This window comes from Camellia sinensis, chromosome 5 (genome assembly GCF_055761805.1).
Source record: "Camellia sinensis isolate YWXY chromosome 5, ASM5576180v1, whole genome shotgun sequence".
NCBI lineage: Eukaryota > Viridiplantae > Streptophyta > Magnoliopsida > Ericales > Theaceae > Camellia > Camellia sinensis.
In genome coordinates, this window is record NC_138965.1 from 160,159,005 (window position 1) to 160,175,209 (window position 16,205).

General features: G+C 36.3%; 1 protein-coding gene across 1 annotated transcript; it reads right to left on the reverse strand.

Moving 5' to 3' along the window:
* Window positions 1-15,188: 15,188 nt before the first annotated feature.
* On the reverse strand, window positions 15,189-15,662 carry LOC145791821 (uncharacterized). The gene has a single exon (XM_082872264.1). It carries the CDS (start codon window positions 15,660-15,662, stop codon window positions 15,189-15,191), a length of 474 nt encoding a protein of 157 aa, XP_082728390.1.
* Window positions 15,663-16,205: the final 543 nt, after the last annotated feature.

Sequence of the window (16,205 nt, forward strand, 5' to 3'; positions counted from 1 at the left end):
AAAACTTTCAATGACATTTTAATGTCATGGTAGATATTATTTGTGGCACTATCAAGCGCCATTAAAAAAAGAGTTAGTGACACTTGTAAGTGTCATTACACCATCAAGACTAAAACCTTTCAGTGACACTTTAATGTCATGGTAGGCACTATTCGTGACGCTATCAAGTGCCATTTATGACGATAATTCGTTGTAGAACAATTTGATCCGCTCTTGCGGAGACTCGAACCGCCAACCTTCCGCACCATAAACCTTATACACCACACTCTTCCCACTGCACCTCTATACCACCACATGATTATATATGCAACATATATTATTTATATAGTACATACATCCATATTAATATAAAAGTATATGTATAAACATAATTATTTTATTGAACATAATTTATGTAAAATAAACTATTTACTACCAAAATAAAAAAAAAAAGACCACTTTTGGCGGCTAAAAAATATTCTATACTTTGGGCTACTAATTATTTTCTAGTTGTTAAAAAACTTAACTTTTGTCGACTAAAATCGGATTTGGTAGCCGATGATGCACTTTCAGCTACCAAAATTTTGGTCATCAAAAAATGTTATTCCCGCCTTAGGATTTTAGTTCTCCCGCGCTAAAAATGACCACTTTTGGCGACTAAATTTATTTTTTAATCGCTAATTGTAGACTTTTGGCTACTAAAATTTTTTTTGGCACCAAAAAGCTTTACTTTTGGCTACTAAAATTTTTTTAGTCGGTAAAACCCATATAATCAACGACCAAACTTATTTTTAGTCGCCAATTGTAGACTTTTGGCTACTAAATTTTTTTAGTCGCCAAAAAGCTTTACTTTGGGCTACTAAAAATTTTTGTCACTAAAACTCATATAATCAGCGACCAAACTTAGTTTTAGTCGCCAATTGTAGACTTTTGGCTACTAAAATTGTTTGGTTGCCAAAAAGCTTTACTTTTGGCAACTAATGTTGTTTTGGTCACTGAAAGCTATACTTTCAGCAACCAAATTTTTTTGGTCAGGAAATTTAGTCGCCGAATATGCTTTTTCCTGTAGTGTATATTGAGTTTAATTCATTTATTTTTAATCATTTACTGCTTTTTAAAAATTTAGAAAATATATTGGCACTTTTATTTTTTCAAAAATGTCATTGTAAGCTTAGAAAGTTTTTGGCTTAGTAGCATTTATCAAAATGCTATAAAATATTTGTTTATGACACTTTTCACCTAAGTGCCATAAAAAGTAATTTGCACCTACCTAGTGTCCTGACATTTTTTAAAAAATGCCATTGCAACTAAAGTTTAGTGGCATCTGTTGGTAAATGTCACGAACATAATTTTTTGTGTCATTATTTTATAAAATGTCATAAAATTGATGTGACATTTCTTTATTGAAATGCCACTGGAGCCTTATATGTTTTGTGGTTCTATGGCATTTTTCTAAAACATTTAATGCCAATTTTTATTTTTGTGCAATTTTCTAAAAACATGCTACTAGTGTAGTGTCACTAAAGCGTAAATTTGTTGTAGTGACATTTTTGTTGTAGTGAAGTGACACTTTTTTTAATTGAAATGCCACTAGAGTCTTGTATGTTTGTGGCTCTATGACATTTTTCTAAAAAATGTCACCAAATATTCTTTTTGTGACATTTTTTAAGAACATGCCACTAGTATGGTGTCACTAAAATATGTTTTTGTTGTAGTGTTGTGACACTTGTTCATTAAAATGTCACTAGAGCCTTTTATGTTTGTCATTTTGTGGCATTTTTCAAAAACGTGCCACTAAATATCATTTTTGTGGCATTTTCTAAAAATATGCCACTAGTGTAGTGCCACTAAAGTATGTTTTTGTTGTACTTTTGTGACACTTCTTCATTGAAATGTCACTAGAGCCTTTTATGTTTGTCGTTTTGTGGTATTTTTTAAAAACGTGCCACTAAATATCATTTTTTGTGGTATTTTCTAAAAATATGCCACTAGTGTAGTGCCACTAAAGTATGTTTTTGTTGTAGTGAAATCAACAACAAAAGAAGAAAAAACAAAACACAAAAAGACAGCAAAAAATATATGCCTCCAACTGCTGCTTTCCATAATAGTGGCAATGCCCCCCCAGCACCTACAATCCATATGGATATATATATATATATATATAGATATAGATATAAATATATTCACAGTTTAAAAATTATGGATGTGAATTCAATTATAAAACTGTACACAATCTTTTTTATGGGTGAAACCCGTACATTTAGTAGAATCCATTTTATATGAAAAAATTGTATTTGATTTTGTGATTGAATTACGTTTAAAATTTTTAGAACTTGGGTCAAGAGATAGTGATAGTTTATAATTTATGTGAAATTATTCTTATAAAGTTATGAACATGTAGCCTTTCAATAATGTATATCAAACTATTCAGCACTCCACATGCTATCATGTCGACTGTTATTTCTTGCCCATTACTCAATCTAGCCAATGTGATATTCTTCACCACTTTCTCTATTCATTTTCTTTTTCTTTTTCTCTGTTCACCTCATTCTTTTTCTTTCTCTCGTACATTTTCTCACTATGGATTGCACAAAACGGACATGAGGCAATCCTATCCCTCTCCTCTTTCCTCTTTAACCAGATCACATTTAGGCCCGTTTGTTTTGGGTGTAATGGATGGGATGAGATTAGGATGAAGGTCGGGTCATTTAGTATTGTGTTTGTTTGTAGAATTTGGGAAGGGATTAGGATGGAGGAATGGATTAAGATGGAAGTTAGAAGGGGATTAGGATGAAGGAGGTAGAGGTGATAATAGAAAAATAGTGAGGGGATTAGAAATTTTTTTTATTTTGTACATATTGAGAATTTTTTTTTTTTTAACATTAATGTTTAATGTTTTGTATTTTTTATTTGTTTTATTATTTTATATAAAAATAATTTAACAATTTCTACATTAACAACTATCATCAAAACAAACACAATTTTACTTATTCCTCTCACTATCAATCCCCTCGCCAATCCCCTCATTATAAATCCTCTTCATTTTATCTTTGAAAACAAACGGGACCTTAGAGGTAAAGTTTTTAAATACCAAATTAGGATTGAACATTTTTTGACATAAAATTCAATTATAACACAACATGATAACATAATAAATAAATATGTCAAATTAGTATCCAACATATATAATACAAAATTGATAGTATGAATAACCTCTTTAATGAAAAATCAGCTTATCTATTTTAATAGCACCATGACAAGTTAAAATCCCTTTTAAATAAATCCACTAAGAGGTGAAAATAATGTAAGATCCACCACACATCGTGTATACATGATATTTTTGTCCTCTGCATGTTATGTGTCAAAGAAAGAAAAAGAATCCAATTAAAATTATACGGAATAAGACTCATATATAGATAGGAAAATTTGACCTACTAACTTTCTAGTGAGTTGCAAGAGTTTACAAGGTAATCTCATCCATTTTGGAGTTGATTTTAATAATTAGAACCGTTTATTTTTTAAAATTTGTTGAGTAAAATATTATTATAATAAAAATAATAATGTGACAATGATTAATTTTTTTGTATTAAATTTATTTATTATTTGACATGTAAAATATCACGTCAAATGATAAGTAAATTTAATTTAATTTTTATAATTTAATTATCACATCATTATTAAAAAATAATTTTAGTCCAAAGTAGGAGTTATTGGACAAGCGATGTTGTCGGTTATCATCAATATTTCATTTTCATATGATGGGTTTTTTGTCTAAGCTTATTAACCATGAACCATGTAAGTTGTTGGTAACCATCAATATTCTATTTTAGTGCCCAAGCGTCAGAGGTCCCCATTACAAATGGGTCACAAAAATAGGTATAACTAATATTTAATTATATTCGAGACACTACACATCATAGATTATTAAATTTAATGTGCAATTATTCATCATAAAATGATTTTATTTTATTTATTTATTTTTTTTTATTTTTTTTTTATACAACGAAATAACATAGAGGAGAAATTAAATAAGGCTTTCCCTTTGGTGTCATTCATTTTTTTTTCCCCCAAAAAAAACCCTACAATTTTGACAATTTATTGTTTCATTTTATCTCCATTTTTTTTTTCTTTTCAAATCTCCAAATTAAACTTGCTTATATTCATGTGATTTTTATTCCAATTAGTATACCGGAATGTATCAATATAGGAAAAATAAAATCACATTCCAACTGATATACCGAAGCATATCAATATAGAAAAAATAAAAATTTAACACGTATCAATAGATCTAGGAAGCTCTAGATGGATAAGTGGATATCTGTTAGTGAACTAATTGAGATACAAAGTCAATTTCACCCCATTTCATTTGGGGCTTTTTGTTGATTAATGGGTAAATTATAAATATACTCTTTGAAATTTATTTAAAATACAAATTGTCCTCTGTTATTTTAGAAGTTACATTTCGCTTCTTCAAGTTTTTTATTGCATAATAAATGAGCCCTTTTATTAATAAATTATCAATTTAATTAATAGTTTTTAATGATGTCAAAAATATATTTCAATTAACAATTTAAATAATTTTATTGTTGTATAGAAAAGTACTTAGAAATTTTATTTTTTCTGTTAATTCTATTAAATAAAAAATTCTGACAATAACGTATTTGTAATTTTTATAACCAAAGAGGACAATCTGTATTTTAAACAAATCTCAAGCGGTGCATTTGTAATTTACCCTTGATTAATACATCACAATTACAAACAATATTTAAGCACTATTTGACATAAACTAAAAGATATTACCTCTCTATTTTTCTGCACATCTTTTCATAAAAAATCAAAAAGTATATCACCTCCCTATTTGGGTCTTGATCTTTTCAACCGATGCTGAGGTATTCCATTTTTTTTTCCCTTACGCTTTGAGAATTTGAGGAGCTATAGAAGATCAAGACCTAGACAACACATGAAGTTATGACTACGTACAAAAGCATTTTGGGTTAGCATATGATAAAAGATGGAGAGGATCTGTATCGGACAGAGAAATATCATATGTGTGAATACCAGATGACATTGTCATAGAAAAGGACCTCTTTAAGAAGGAAAGAGATGGTGTTGGTTGTATTATCACTTTGCATGGTTTCATTTTTTTCAAAAACACTTTCAGAAAATTTTACTTTCTAGTTTTTCTTTTTTTTCTGAATTTTTAAAAATATTTTAAGTAATTTTTTTTTACTTTTTAGAAATACTTAACATAAATATACTTAAAAAGTAAAAAAATTGTGAATTTTTTTTTTTTAAAATTCACTAAATACCAAAATACAAAAATAAATAAATAAATAAATAAGAGAATTCAATACATTTTTTATATTTTTATGTATTTATTAATTTTTTAAAATATTTTTTCATAATTTTTTTTTATTTTTTAGATACATCTAAGTAAAGTACATCTAAAAATTTTTTTAAAAAAATGTTTAAAATTTTAAAAATTTGCACTAAAAACAAAAAACACGAAAACTAAAAAATTCAATTTTCAAAAACTTTAATCCAAAAAACTTAAACCAAACACACTGATTAGGTTTTTGAGTTTCACTTATCATTGATTTCGACATTCCGCTAATAATTTTGGTAATGTAATTTATTAATTATTTGATAATGATGCAAGGTAGCGTGTAGAGCAAACATGAACTCATTAGCAACAACAAATAATATTCCTCGAATATTTCCTAAAATTGAAAAATGATGAATTTTGAGGACCAAACGAAGGAATTTGCCGAAGACCACCTTAGTTCACAACAAAATAGTGAATTTCACTGGTTGGGCTTCTGATCAAATATGGATCTTTCGGGCCTAATTTGACAAGTTGGGCGGAAGCCATATTTATGGGTCCAATTGTTCTGAATAATTTTATGGAAGCACAAGGCCCAGACCAAAGGTGAGTCTGAAGTCTCTATAAAATGAAAATGAGAAATGTGATCCAAAAATATTATTATAAGCACCAAAAAAATAAATAAATAAATAAATAATTATTATCAAAAAACGGAAGCACTAAAAGATATTTTGTTAAAAAACTTAAACAAAATAATATAAAAGTTGTAGAATGATTTTATGGAAAAATTACTGGTAAATCCCAAATTATGGAATGTTACTCCATTTAAGGTTGGTTTGGTATCTTTCAAAAAAGTTAAAAAGTCAACAAATTAATAAAAAATTAAAAAGTTATCATTATTTACAAAAAAAATATTAAAAAATTAATTTTACACAAAAAAAAGACAACTCACTTCTCATGCGAGTTGTACTTTAGTTGACTTCGGTTGGACAAAGGGAATAGGCGGGTGCACAAATAAGACGGTGTTGTTCAGCCCGTGGGGGCCCATCACGGATCCCGTTTTGATAATCTGAACCGTTTAATGTGTAGAACTCGTCGAGTACTATATGTTTGGAAAAAATCACATTGATCGAATATTGCTAATTACATGATCAAATTAGTTTTGTATAAAAAAATGGATGGTGTTATAGCTAACGGTTGATAAAAAACTAATCCGATCGGATAGTTATCGATATCCGATCAACGTGATTTTTTATAAGTCTATAGTACTCGACAAGTTCTACACATTCAACGGATTCAATTAGTAAAATCGAACCCATGGTGGGCCCCCACGGGCCGAACAACACCGTTCAATTCAATGCCCGAAAAGAAAGCAAGCATCTCCTATACACTACTCTGCACAATGTTGCCATTGTACTGCCTACTCGCCAAAAAGCTTCTCTTATACACTAATTTATACAATTTTTTAATACACATTTTTTTGTAAAAAGACAAAAGGGCAAATTACACAAATAGTCCCTATAGTTTGGGGCTTGTGTCACTTTGGTCCCTGATTTTTCAATTATGACATATTTGATCCTGAATTTTGAATCTTGTTCCAAATAAGGACAATTGAATATATAATTAGACTTTTCAAGGGTAAAATTGTCAATTTGATAAAATATAAACTAATTTGACAAAAATAAATGTCAAACAAATATTTTTGAATTTTTAAAAATTATTTCTACCAATTAAAAATAAAATTATGTAAAATTGATAAATCTTTTAGACATTTATTTTTTTTTTGCCAAATTAATTTTTATTATGTGTTTGGATGGTGATCATGTAAAATTAATTTTAAAAAATTAATCATGTAATTTTTATTAATTTTACATAATTTTATCATTGGTGGATAAAAATAATTTTAAAAAAATTAAAAATATTTTTTTGACATTTATTTTTGTCAAATTAGTTTATATTTTTTCAAATTGACGATTTTACCCTTGAAAAATCTAATGGTATTTTCAATTGTCCTTATTTGAAACAAGATTCAAAATTCATGATCATATGTGTCACAATTGAAAAGTCAGGGACTAAAGTGACACAAGTCTCAAGCTATATGGACTATTAGTGTAATTAACCCAAGACAAAAAGTTATCCCAACCATCCATCTTTTTTTTCTCAACTTTTTAGTTTAAAAAGTCAAAAAGTGCACTTATTTAAGACATCCCAAACAACCTCTAGTGTTGTGTTTTTTCTTATGCACCATTTGGTCTTATTTTGTTAGTAAGGAATATTTTAAATTGGTAAGGTGTGGATAGAGTTTATATTTTTACCCATTGTGGCAGATTTTGGAAGATTTCGTTAAATGATGTTTGGGTATCAAAGTGGAAGGCAAGTTTTAACATTTCCATTTCGTATTGTTGTAGGCTAATTTTGGAGAATTTTGTTAACTGATGTTTGGGTATCAATGTGGAAGGCAATTTTTAACATTTCCATTTGGTATTGTTGACGTTAGGGTTTATGTAAAGTGTGGAATCAGTTGTGCGTTAATAGGAGCTTGTTGGTTACACGTTGATTTTCCGACGTTGGTGTTGCATTGCGCGGTTGTATGTCAAGATATTCTCTTCGTTTTATGGGTTTTTTTTTTTTTTTTTTTGGTTTGTTGAGGTGATGTTATGTATTATTTTTTTATATTTTTTTTATGGGAGGTTGTTATGTATTTTGTTTTTGTTTTGTGGTAGGTGTTTATGCAATTGTTTGATATGTCCTTCTCCTAATTCCAATTCCAGCACAGTGTTTATCACTCCCCTGACATTGGACCGATACATCAACATTGATGGATCAATCACATGTTTTCGCACACTTCCTCCGACTACTTTACTCTTCTTGAACGACAATTGTGACTGTCTCTTCACTGTTATTCTTGTAGACGTCTGCACTGATACGTTTGACCTGGCCTTTCTACCTTCCATTATTACGTTTCTCGGAATGTCGTCCAACACTACCTGCAACATTTGCCACATAAACACATCAGTCCACAAACCACGATAATTTTGCAACAACAATGTACATGCCATCACGCAAATGTCATTACATGAAATGTTATTTTCCACACAAAAAATAGGACCATTTGCGTATTTAGGAGCCAAGTAATAAAATTAGTCCACCAACAATGGCATTACCCATGTCACCTCGTAAAATTTCGTCAATGTTTCATTCCGTGAAACGATGATAACATTATAACAACAAACAATGCCTAGTGGGTTATTATAACTTCACATCCAAAACTAATTCCAACAACGAGTACACAACAATTTCACACACTCACATGACTAAATATCATACTCACATACGCGACGCCTACCAACGTCTTGTCCCAAACGCATTTTTACCACTTACTCACCCCAGACATCAACACACGCACACGCTACCCGACACCATAACAACATTAATAGAGCATCCTACCCAATGGGACCAAAACACACATGTAGCTACTAACACTACACTCATTCACACTACGAGAATTCCATTCACACTTACCAAATTACAAAGTCCAACATTTGCATATTGCACCACTGAAATCAAACAAACCAAATTACAAAACCAACACTTACGGAAGCCCGAACATCTCTGTTTAACTAACGTTTGATGTTACAACTACTTACATTAACATCGACCATAAAGCATGCCATTCAACAACTTACCAACCACAACATACTTCCCATTATCAACACCCCACCCATTGCTTACCCTCAAACCTTTCTCACATTGCACTCAAACAACAAAATACACACACACACACAAAAAAAAAAAAAAAAAAAAAGAGGACAAACCACACATTTTTAATAGAACACAAAATTTATTCAAACCCCCAGCACACAACCACTTCAACATGCTCACGACACACTCCAAGATATTCTACACAACACTAGTTGCACGGTCAAACACTTGCATATTACACTACTGAACTTAGAAAAACAAAATTATAGGAACCAACCCTTATAGAAGCCCAGATACACCTCTGTAACCGACGTATGATGTTACAACCACTTACTTACATTAACATCGACCACAGAGCACGCCAATCAACAACTAATTACCAACCACAACATACTTCCCATTATCAATACCCCACCCATTACTTACCCTCAAACCTTTATCACATTGCACTCGAACACCAACATACACACACACACACACACACAAAAAAAGGGGACACACCACGCATTTTTAATGCAACACAAAATTTATTTAATCCCCCAACACAAAACCACTACAATTTGTTCATGACACACTCCAACATATTCTACACAACACCACCCCCCATTACACCATCATTCAACATTTCGTATACATTACTATATACACAAACTCAAACCCTATCATCATCGTAGACTACCCTACCCAACCTCAACCGAACATCGCAGCCTATCCTATATCAATATCATGCTGCAATCATACATTTCCACTCCAAAATATATGCAAACATAAATGTTTACCCATACTAACAACATCGGCACAGATACTGTACGAGCACGAAATAATGTTCTCGTATAATCCTATTAACCAAGTCTGCGCTCCTCCAAACATCGTCGCTTTACTCCCTGAAAACACAAACGTGAGCTAGCCGGCGGGTGTGTGCCGGATATCTCTCCGATGCCTAAGTCAACAAAATAGACAAATAGACAAAAGCTCTGTGTATTCGAGAATCAAAGTTGTGGTACCTCTACATAGGTGATGTTGTGAGCTTTTATAGGTTCCACATAACACAATCCTAGTAGGACTCTTATTCCTCCATGTAGAGTCCTCCTAGGAATCACACTCCTGAAAGATAATGCTTATCCTTTCATACCCCCCTCACTGCATAAATCAAGTGAGATGGTTCTAGCTCGGTGGTATGACCAAACGACCGAGCTAGTACTGCCACGCTCAAGTGGCAGGTTAGACTGAGCTCTGCCTAGCTCGGGTCTTTCCTTCACCGCTCGTACCTCGGTTGGGCATACTGCAACTGAGCTATTTACTTTAGACTGATCGAACCGTGCCCAGTGACGGCCTTAGCTCGGCGCTACTATGTGCGATGTTTAGCTCGGTCCAACTTCGCCTGGGTCCAACTTGTTAGCTCAAAGACCGAGCTATGTCATCCCTTTACCTCGGCCCATTTATGCGGCCCAACTTACAAAGAGGCCTTTAGCTCGGCCCAATTATAAATTTCTTTCTCAATTGCCCCTTAATTCCATCTGCGCAGCATGATTGAGATTACTCTTCTACCTGCCGAGCTAAAAAGTGGCCTTCAACCGAGCTAAATTCATATCGGGCTAATAATCTGTCCGGTCAAAACGTCTTTTCAGTCACTGTAACTGAATCGCTTTCTATTCCATGGACACGTGGCAGGCCCTTATTGGTTGAGTATAGCTGTCGACGCCGACTTCGTACCTCGCGAATTTTGAACAGTCCTGCATTTTTCACTCTCTTTACACAAAACAAAACCCTATTCTTCAAACAAAACATATCGCTATTCATTATCTCTCTCTCTTCTGCTTGAGCCTCCATTTTTGTAACCTCAGTACTTGCGAAGCTTGCGTTTTCATCACCATTTGCGTGGTTTTAGATCTGCATCCTTCCATCTTCAATCCGTAAGTAGCTTAATCCTCTATTTCTTTTCATTCATTCTGCATTTGTACTGTAATACATAGGATAATATATATGTTTCTCAAAACACTTTGTAGTCTTCATGGAAAATGACCACTTTATTCCAAGAACCATGTAATAGATCCACTGGATTCATAACCAATCTGAAAAAATGACGCTTTTGATCCAAAATAACACTTTAACCGAACTAGGAACCTATTTATACTTAAGGTGTGCACCCAGCCGAACTAGATTAAGTTTCAATAGGTCTAAGGACCTTCTATTTCACTTAGCCGAGCTAGGGAACTATTAGGTGGGCACACTACCGAACTAGGAAGCCTTAGCTAATGACCGGGCTAACACTTAGGACCAAACCAGCTCTTTGACTTAATCAAAACCGAACCAAGAATGCTGTACCCTAGGCTTTTACCAGGTTACGTACCTCTCGTTCCACTTAACCGAGCTAAAGTCCTCCGCTCCAACCGGGCTAAGAACAAATAGTATCCCACGTAGCCGAGCTAAGATTCCATTTATTTTGCCTTTGTTATTTTTAGCACGGCCCAACCATCTGTGCTTAACACTTTTCCTTTTCACTTTGCAAACTGACTTAGGTTGGCCAGGCACACTTTTGCACGCTCAAACGAGATACCGAAGGTCATCTCAAACGCTGAGCTAAATTATACATAATTTAAGGTCACATGGGGAAGTATCGATTTTTAGTGAACTCTCCAGGGGCCATAGCCGAATTCCGAAAGGATTACCAAATTCCTGATGATGTCCACCTCTCACTAGCCGAACTAGACACCATTCCCTGGGGAAAACCAAGCTTCGTCCCTTTCAACGTCATTTCCATTGTAGAGGCTGGCCTTCGTTTTCCCGTTCAGCCTCTGCTTTGTGAATTCCTTCGACAAACAAGACTTTGCCCAACCCAGCTCAGTATCAATTCATACAGAATAATAAATGGCATCGCCGAGCTAAACCGTCGGCTTGGCCTTAATCTCGGTTTAACAGAGTTATTCCACCAATACTCATTAGGCCAAAACGAAGATGGTTGGGTATACTATGTAAGAATAAGACGTCGCCGAGAGAAAATAATGAAGAAGACACCGGACAAAGACATAAATGATGATGACTTTTTCTGGGTCTCAGGCAACTTCGAAGACCAGGAAGCCCAGATCCCGGGCGACCAAATTAACTGGAATAAAGGAGTAGCCAGTATAAATACCTCGACTTAGTTTGTGCTTTCTTTTCTTGACCGAGATAATTTTTGTGTCGTGCTAACCGTTGGCCTTTTTCTTTTATGCAGACTTGAACCATATGAAGTCGCAGTACAGTTACTTCAATCTCGACGCACTCCGTGCAGCGCTTCGATATCGTGATAGAAATTGGGCCGATCTACTCAATTTCGAAGTGACATACAGATACAGCAACACGAGGAAGACCAGGTGACAAATTTCTTTCTAAAGCCATCACTAGAACCTGATCCAACCCTTCCACAAATCAACCTCATTCCATTAACAGAAGAGCAAGAAATGGCCAAGAAGAGGGCAGTTAGAGCACTTATCACCGAAACAAACCAACCCGAGGTATCACAAGCCGGCCAAACACAAGAGGCCATGGTAGCGCTTCCAACTGCCCAGTTATCATCATCTCGGCCCAGCAAGCGCACTCGGACTTCCATAACGAGCCACGCCTTGTTGACGAGGATGAAACTGTGCTTCCGCAAATCACTTCGCCCAGCCCAGTGCCCGAACGTTCCGACCGGGCTAAATCTTCTAATTGGGCCCCAAAACTCACTTTTAAGAACCGAGCTATCAGAGCACTTATCACCGAAACTCACAAAAGAGCAAGAAATGGCCAAGAAGAGGGCAGTTAGAGCACTTATCACCGAAATAAATCAACCCGAGATACCACAAGTCGGCCAAACACAAGAGGCCGTAGTAGCGTTTTTAACTGCCCAGTCGTCATCATCTCGGCCCAGCAAGCGCGCTCGAACTTCCACAACCGAGCCACGCTTTGTTGACGAGGATGAAATCATGCTTCCGCAAATCACTTCGCCAGCCCAGAGCCCGAACGTTCCGACCAGGCTAAATCTTCTGATTGGGCCCCAAAACTCACTTTTAAGAACTAAGCTATACAGAACACAGATTCGGTTGTAGCAGACAAAGATCATACACTTGCCTTTAACCTAGCCAAAAATGTGTGCTTGCTCCTTGACATGGAACATCATGACCATTTGACCGAGCTAAAGGCCATCCGGTCGGCGACGAAGTCAATGGTCCTGGTAAGTAATCCTAATCGTCTTTCATTTTACACTATCTGTTTGCTCGGTTTTTACTCATTCGCTTTCTCTTCTTTCGCAGGCCATGCAGAATTTTCACATTGCGCATAAGCGTGTGCTGGAACTGCACAAGACGACAAGGCTGGCCGTAGCTGAGGCCGATAACAAGATGGCCGAGCTAAACGAAGCTAAGCAAAAAATGACCGAGCTGCAATCAGAGGTCGCCAGACTCACTAGGCTAGTAGATTCGGCGGAGGCGGACAAACAAAAGGCCTTGACCAAGCTGAAGGACCATTATCTGCACGAGCTTGCTAAAGTAGAGAAAAAGAAGAACGCCGAGATAACGGAGCTTGAGAAGAAGATGGAGGACGCAGAAAACCGCGGTTATAAAGAAGGTGAAGCCACCTATATCCTGTAGTGCAAAGCTACTAAGGGTATATTATTCAAATATGGGTGGAAGGCAGCGATCTTGAAGCTCGGTCAAGGGGATGAGACCAAGGTTTTCCAGAATCCCCCTCATTACTTTATCTCGAGCTACATGGTGGAGTATGCTAACGCCATTCAACAAAAATTTCTTCAAGTTGAGAAAGAAGAAGAAGCATCAGAGCCCAACAATGCCCTGGCCGTCGTCAATGATCCCGCTGTTCAGTCAGCTCGAGTGGAGCCTCCAATGGAAGACTTGGTTGAAAATGTGACCGAGCTACCTGCTGAAATCGGGCTTCGAGTTGATTTGGATGCGGATCTTGACGACCTTTTTGCTTGATCCCATATTTTCTTCTTTTTACTTCATTGCAAAGAATATGTAACCGGGCTGAGGCCCCATCTTTTGTACCTTTGATTTTGAATTTTCAATGAAATCTTCTTTTGTTCAACTGTTTGTTCGGTTAACTATATGCTTGTTTCTCTTACCATAAATGCATGAAGTATAACATTTTCTGGCCGAGATACCTATCTCGGTCTTAACCTTGTAATCTGTTTTGCCATTCTAGCCAACCACTCTTTAACCTAGATCCTTATCTCAGCTGAAGAGTACTAAAAGTTGGTTATTCCAGCCAACCACTCTTTAGCCTAGATCCTTATCTCGGCTGAAGAGTACTAAAAGTTGGTTATTCCAACCAACCTCTTCAGCCTGGATCCTAATCTTGGCTGAAGAGAGCTCAAAGTTGGTTATCCCGGCCAACTCTGAGTAAAGTGTTTGGTTTATTCCGGCCAAACCTCCTGCAGCCCAGATCCTTATCTCGGCTTAGAAGAAGTAAGTGTTGGTTTTTCCAGCCAACCTCTTCAGCCTAGATCCTGATCTTGGCTGAAGAGAGCTCAAAGTTGGTTATTCCTGCCAACCTTGAGTAAAGTGTTTGGTTATTCCTGTCAAACGTCCTGCAGCCTAGATCCTTATCTTGGCTTAAGAGAAGTGTTGGTTTTTCCAGCCAACCTCTTCAGCCTAGATTCTGATCTTGGCTGAAGAGAGCTCAAAGTTGGTTATTCCTACCAACCTAGAGCGAAGTGTTTGGTTATTCCGGCCAAACTTCCAGCAGCCCAGATCCTTATCTCGGCTTAGGAGAAGTAAGTGTTAGTTTTTCCAGCCAACGTCTTCAGCCTAGATCCTGATCTTGGCTGAAGAGAGCTCAAAGTTAGTTATTCCTACCAACCTTGAGTGAAGTATTTGGTTATTCATGTCAAACGTCCTGCAGCCCAGATCCTTATCTTAGCTTAGGAGAAGTAACTGTTGGTTTTTCCAGCCAACCTCTTCAGCCTAAATCTTGATCTTGGCTTAAGAGAGCTCAAAGTTGGTTATTCCTGCCAACCTTCTTCAGCGTAGATCCTAATCTCGGCTGTAGAAAAGCTAAATACTGGCCAATCTTGCCAAGCTTCTTGATTGCCCCCTAGTCGGGCAAAGACTTGTTAGAAAGAGTTGGCCAATCCTGTTAACCTTCCTAATTGCCCCCCAGTCGGGCAAAGACTTTTGCACAATCAATTCTACTTGTCAATCGTGTTAACTCAGGCCAAAAACTTTTTGTCTGGTATCACTGTTGTGCCAGACTCTTCCTCGGTGCGCGCCCTATCTTTATCTACCCGGATGTGTTGGTGCACTCTCTTCATTAGGGCTTCTATAGTAAGGGGCCGCGTCATTGTCATTAAATCCCTCAACTTATTGTCAGCTGGCAAACCTCGTTTGTACTGTGCGATAGCTAGGTTTGTAGGGCAATCTCCAATCTGATTAAAAGTCTCCCAATACCAGTTATTATAAGACCTTAATGTTTCTTTCTCGTCCATGTCTATAGAGAGAAGCTGGTCAATCTTCACTGGTGTCTTGGTGTTCGCTCTGAATCTGGTCACAAATGCCTCTGCTAGTTGCGCCCATGAAGCTATGCTATCTTCTGGCAACCTTTCAAACCACGCTAAACCCAGGTCACCAAGGCTGGAAGGAAAGATGATACACATTAGAGCCTCGTTTCGCCAATACACGGCCATAACCTGGTAAAAATGGCTCAAGTGTATGTAGGGGTCCTACTTCCCCTCATAAGTAGTGAATTGGGGCTGGTGGAAATCTAAGGGTAATGGTGCATTCTCTATTGTTGGAATGAACGGTGAGCTCTGCAACCTTGCTACTGCTTTGTCCGTTGGTTCGTAAACAAGGCACGGTATTGGCATTCCTACCTCGACGCTCCCATGCATCCGAGGGGCCAACCGCTGAAGGGCTGAAACTCTGCGCGGGTCGCGTGCCCTGGTATCTTTCTTCCATCGTGCCCTTTCTTCAAGCACAGTTCGCAAGTCAAATGATCTGGGCAACTCTGTGTGCCTAGATGACGTCTGGTGCTTGTGCGAGGGGCAATAGGTGCTTCCCTCAGTATATGACCTCTCTGTTCTCATTCTCTCAGACCTGGAGTAACGAGTCCTGGAAGTCCTTGATTGAGTGTCGCATGTTCTGAGGCTCCTACTCTCTGCTTACGATGGTGCGGTATGCCTACCACGATCTTCCGAGTGGCGAGAGGCGTGTTGCCTTTGCGTCCCTCT

What these genes read in the sequence shown, in the direction of transcription:
- LOC145791821 (XM_082872264.1), bottom strand. Translation starts at nt 15,662, where the DNA reads ATGGCCGTGTATTGGCGAAACGAGGCTCTAATGTGTATCATCTTTCCT.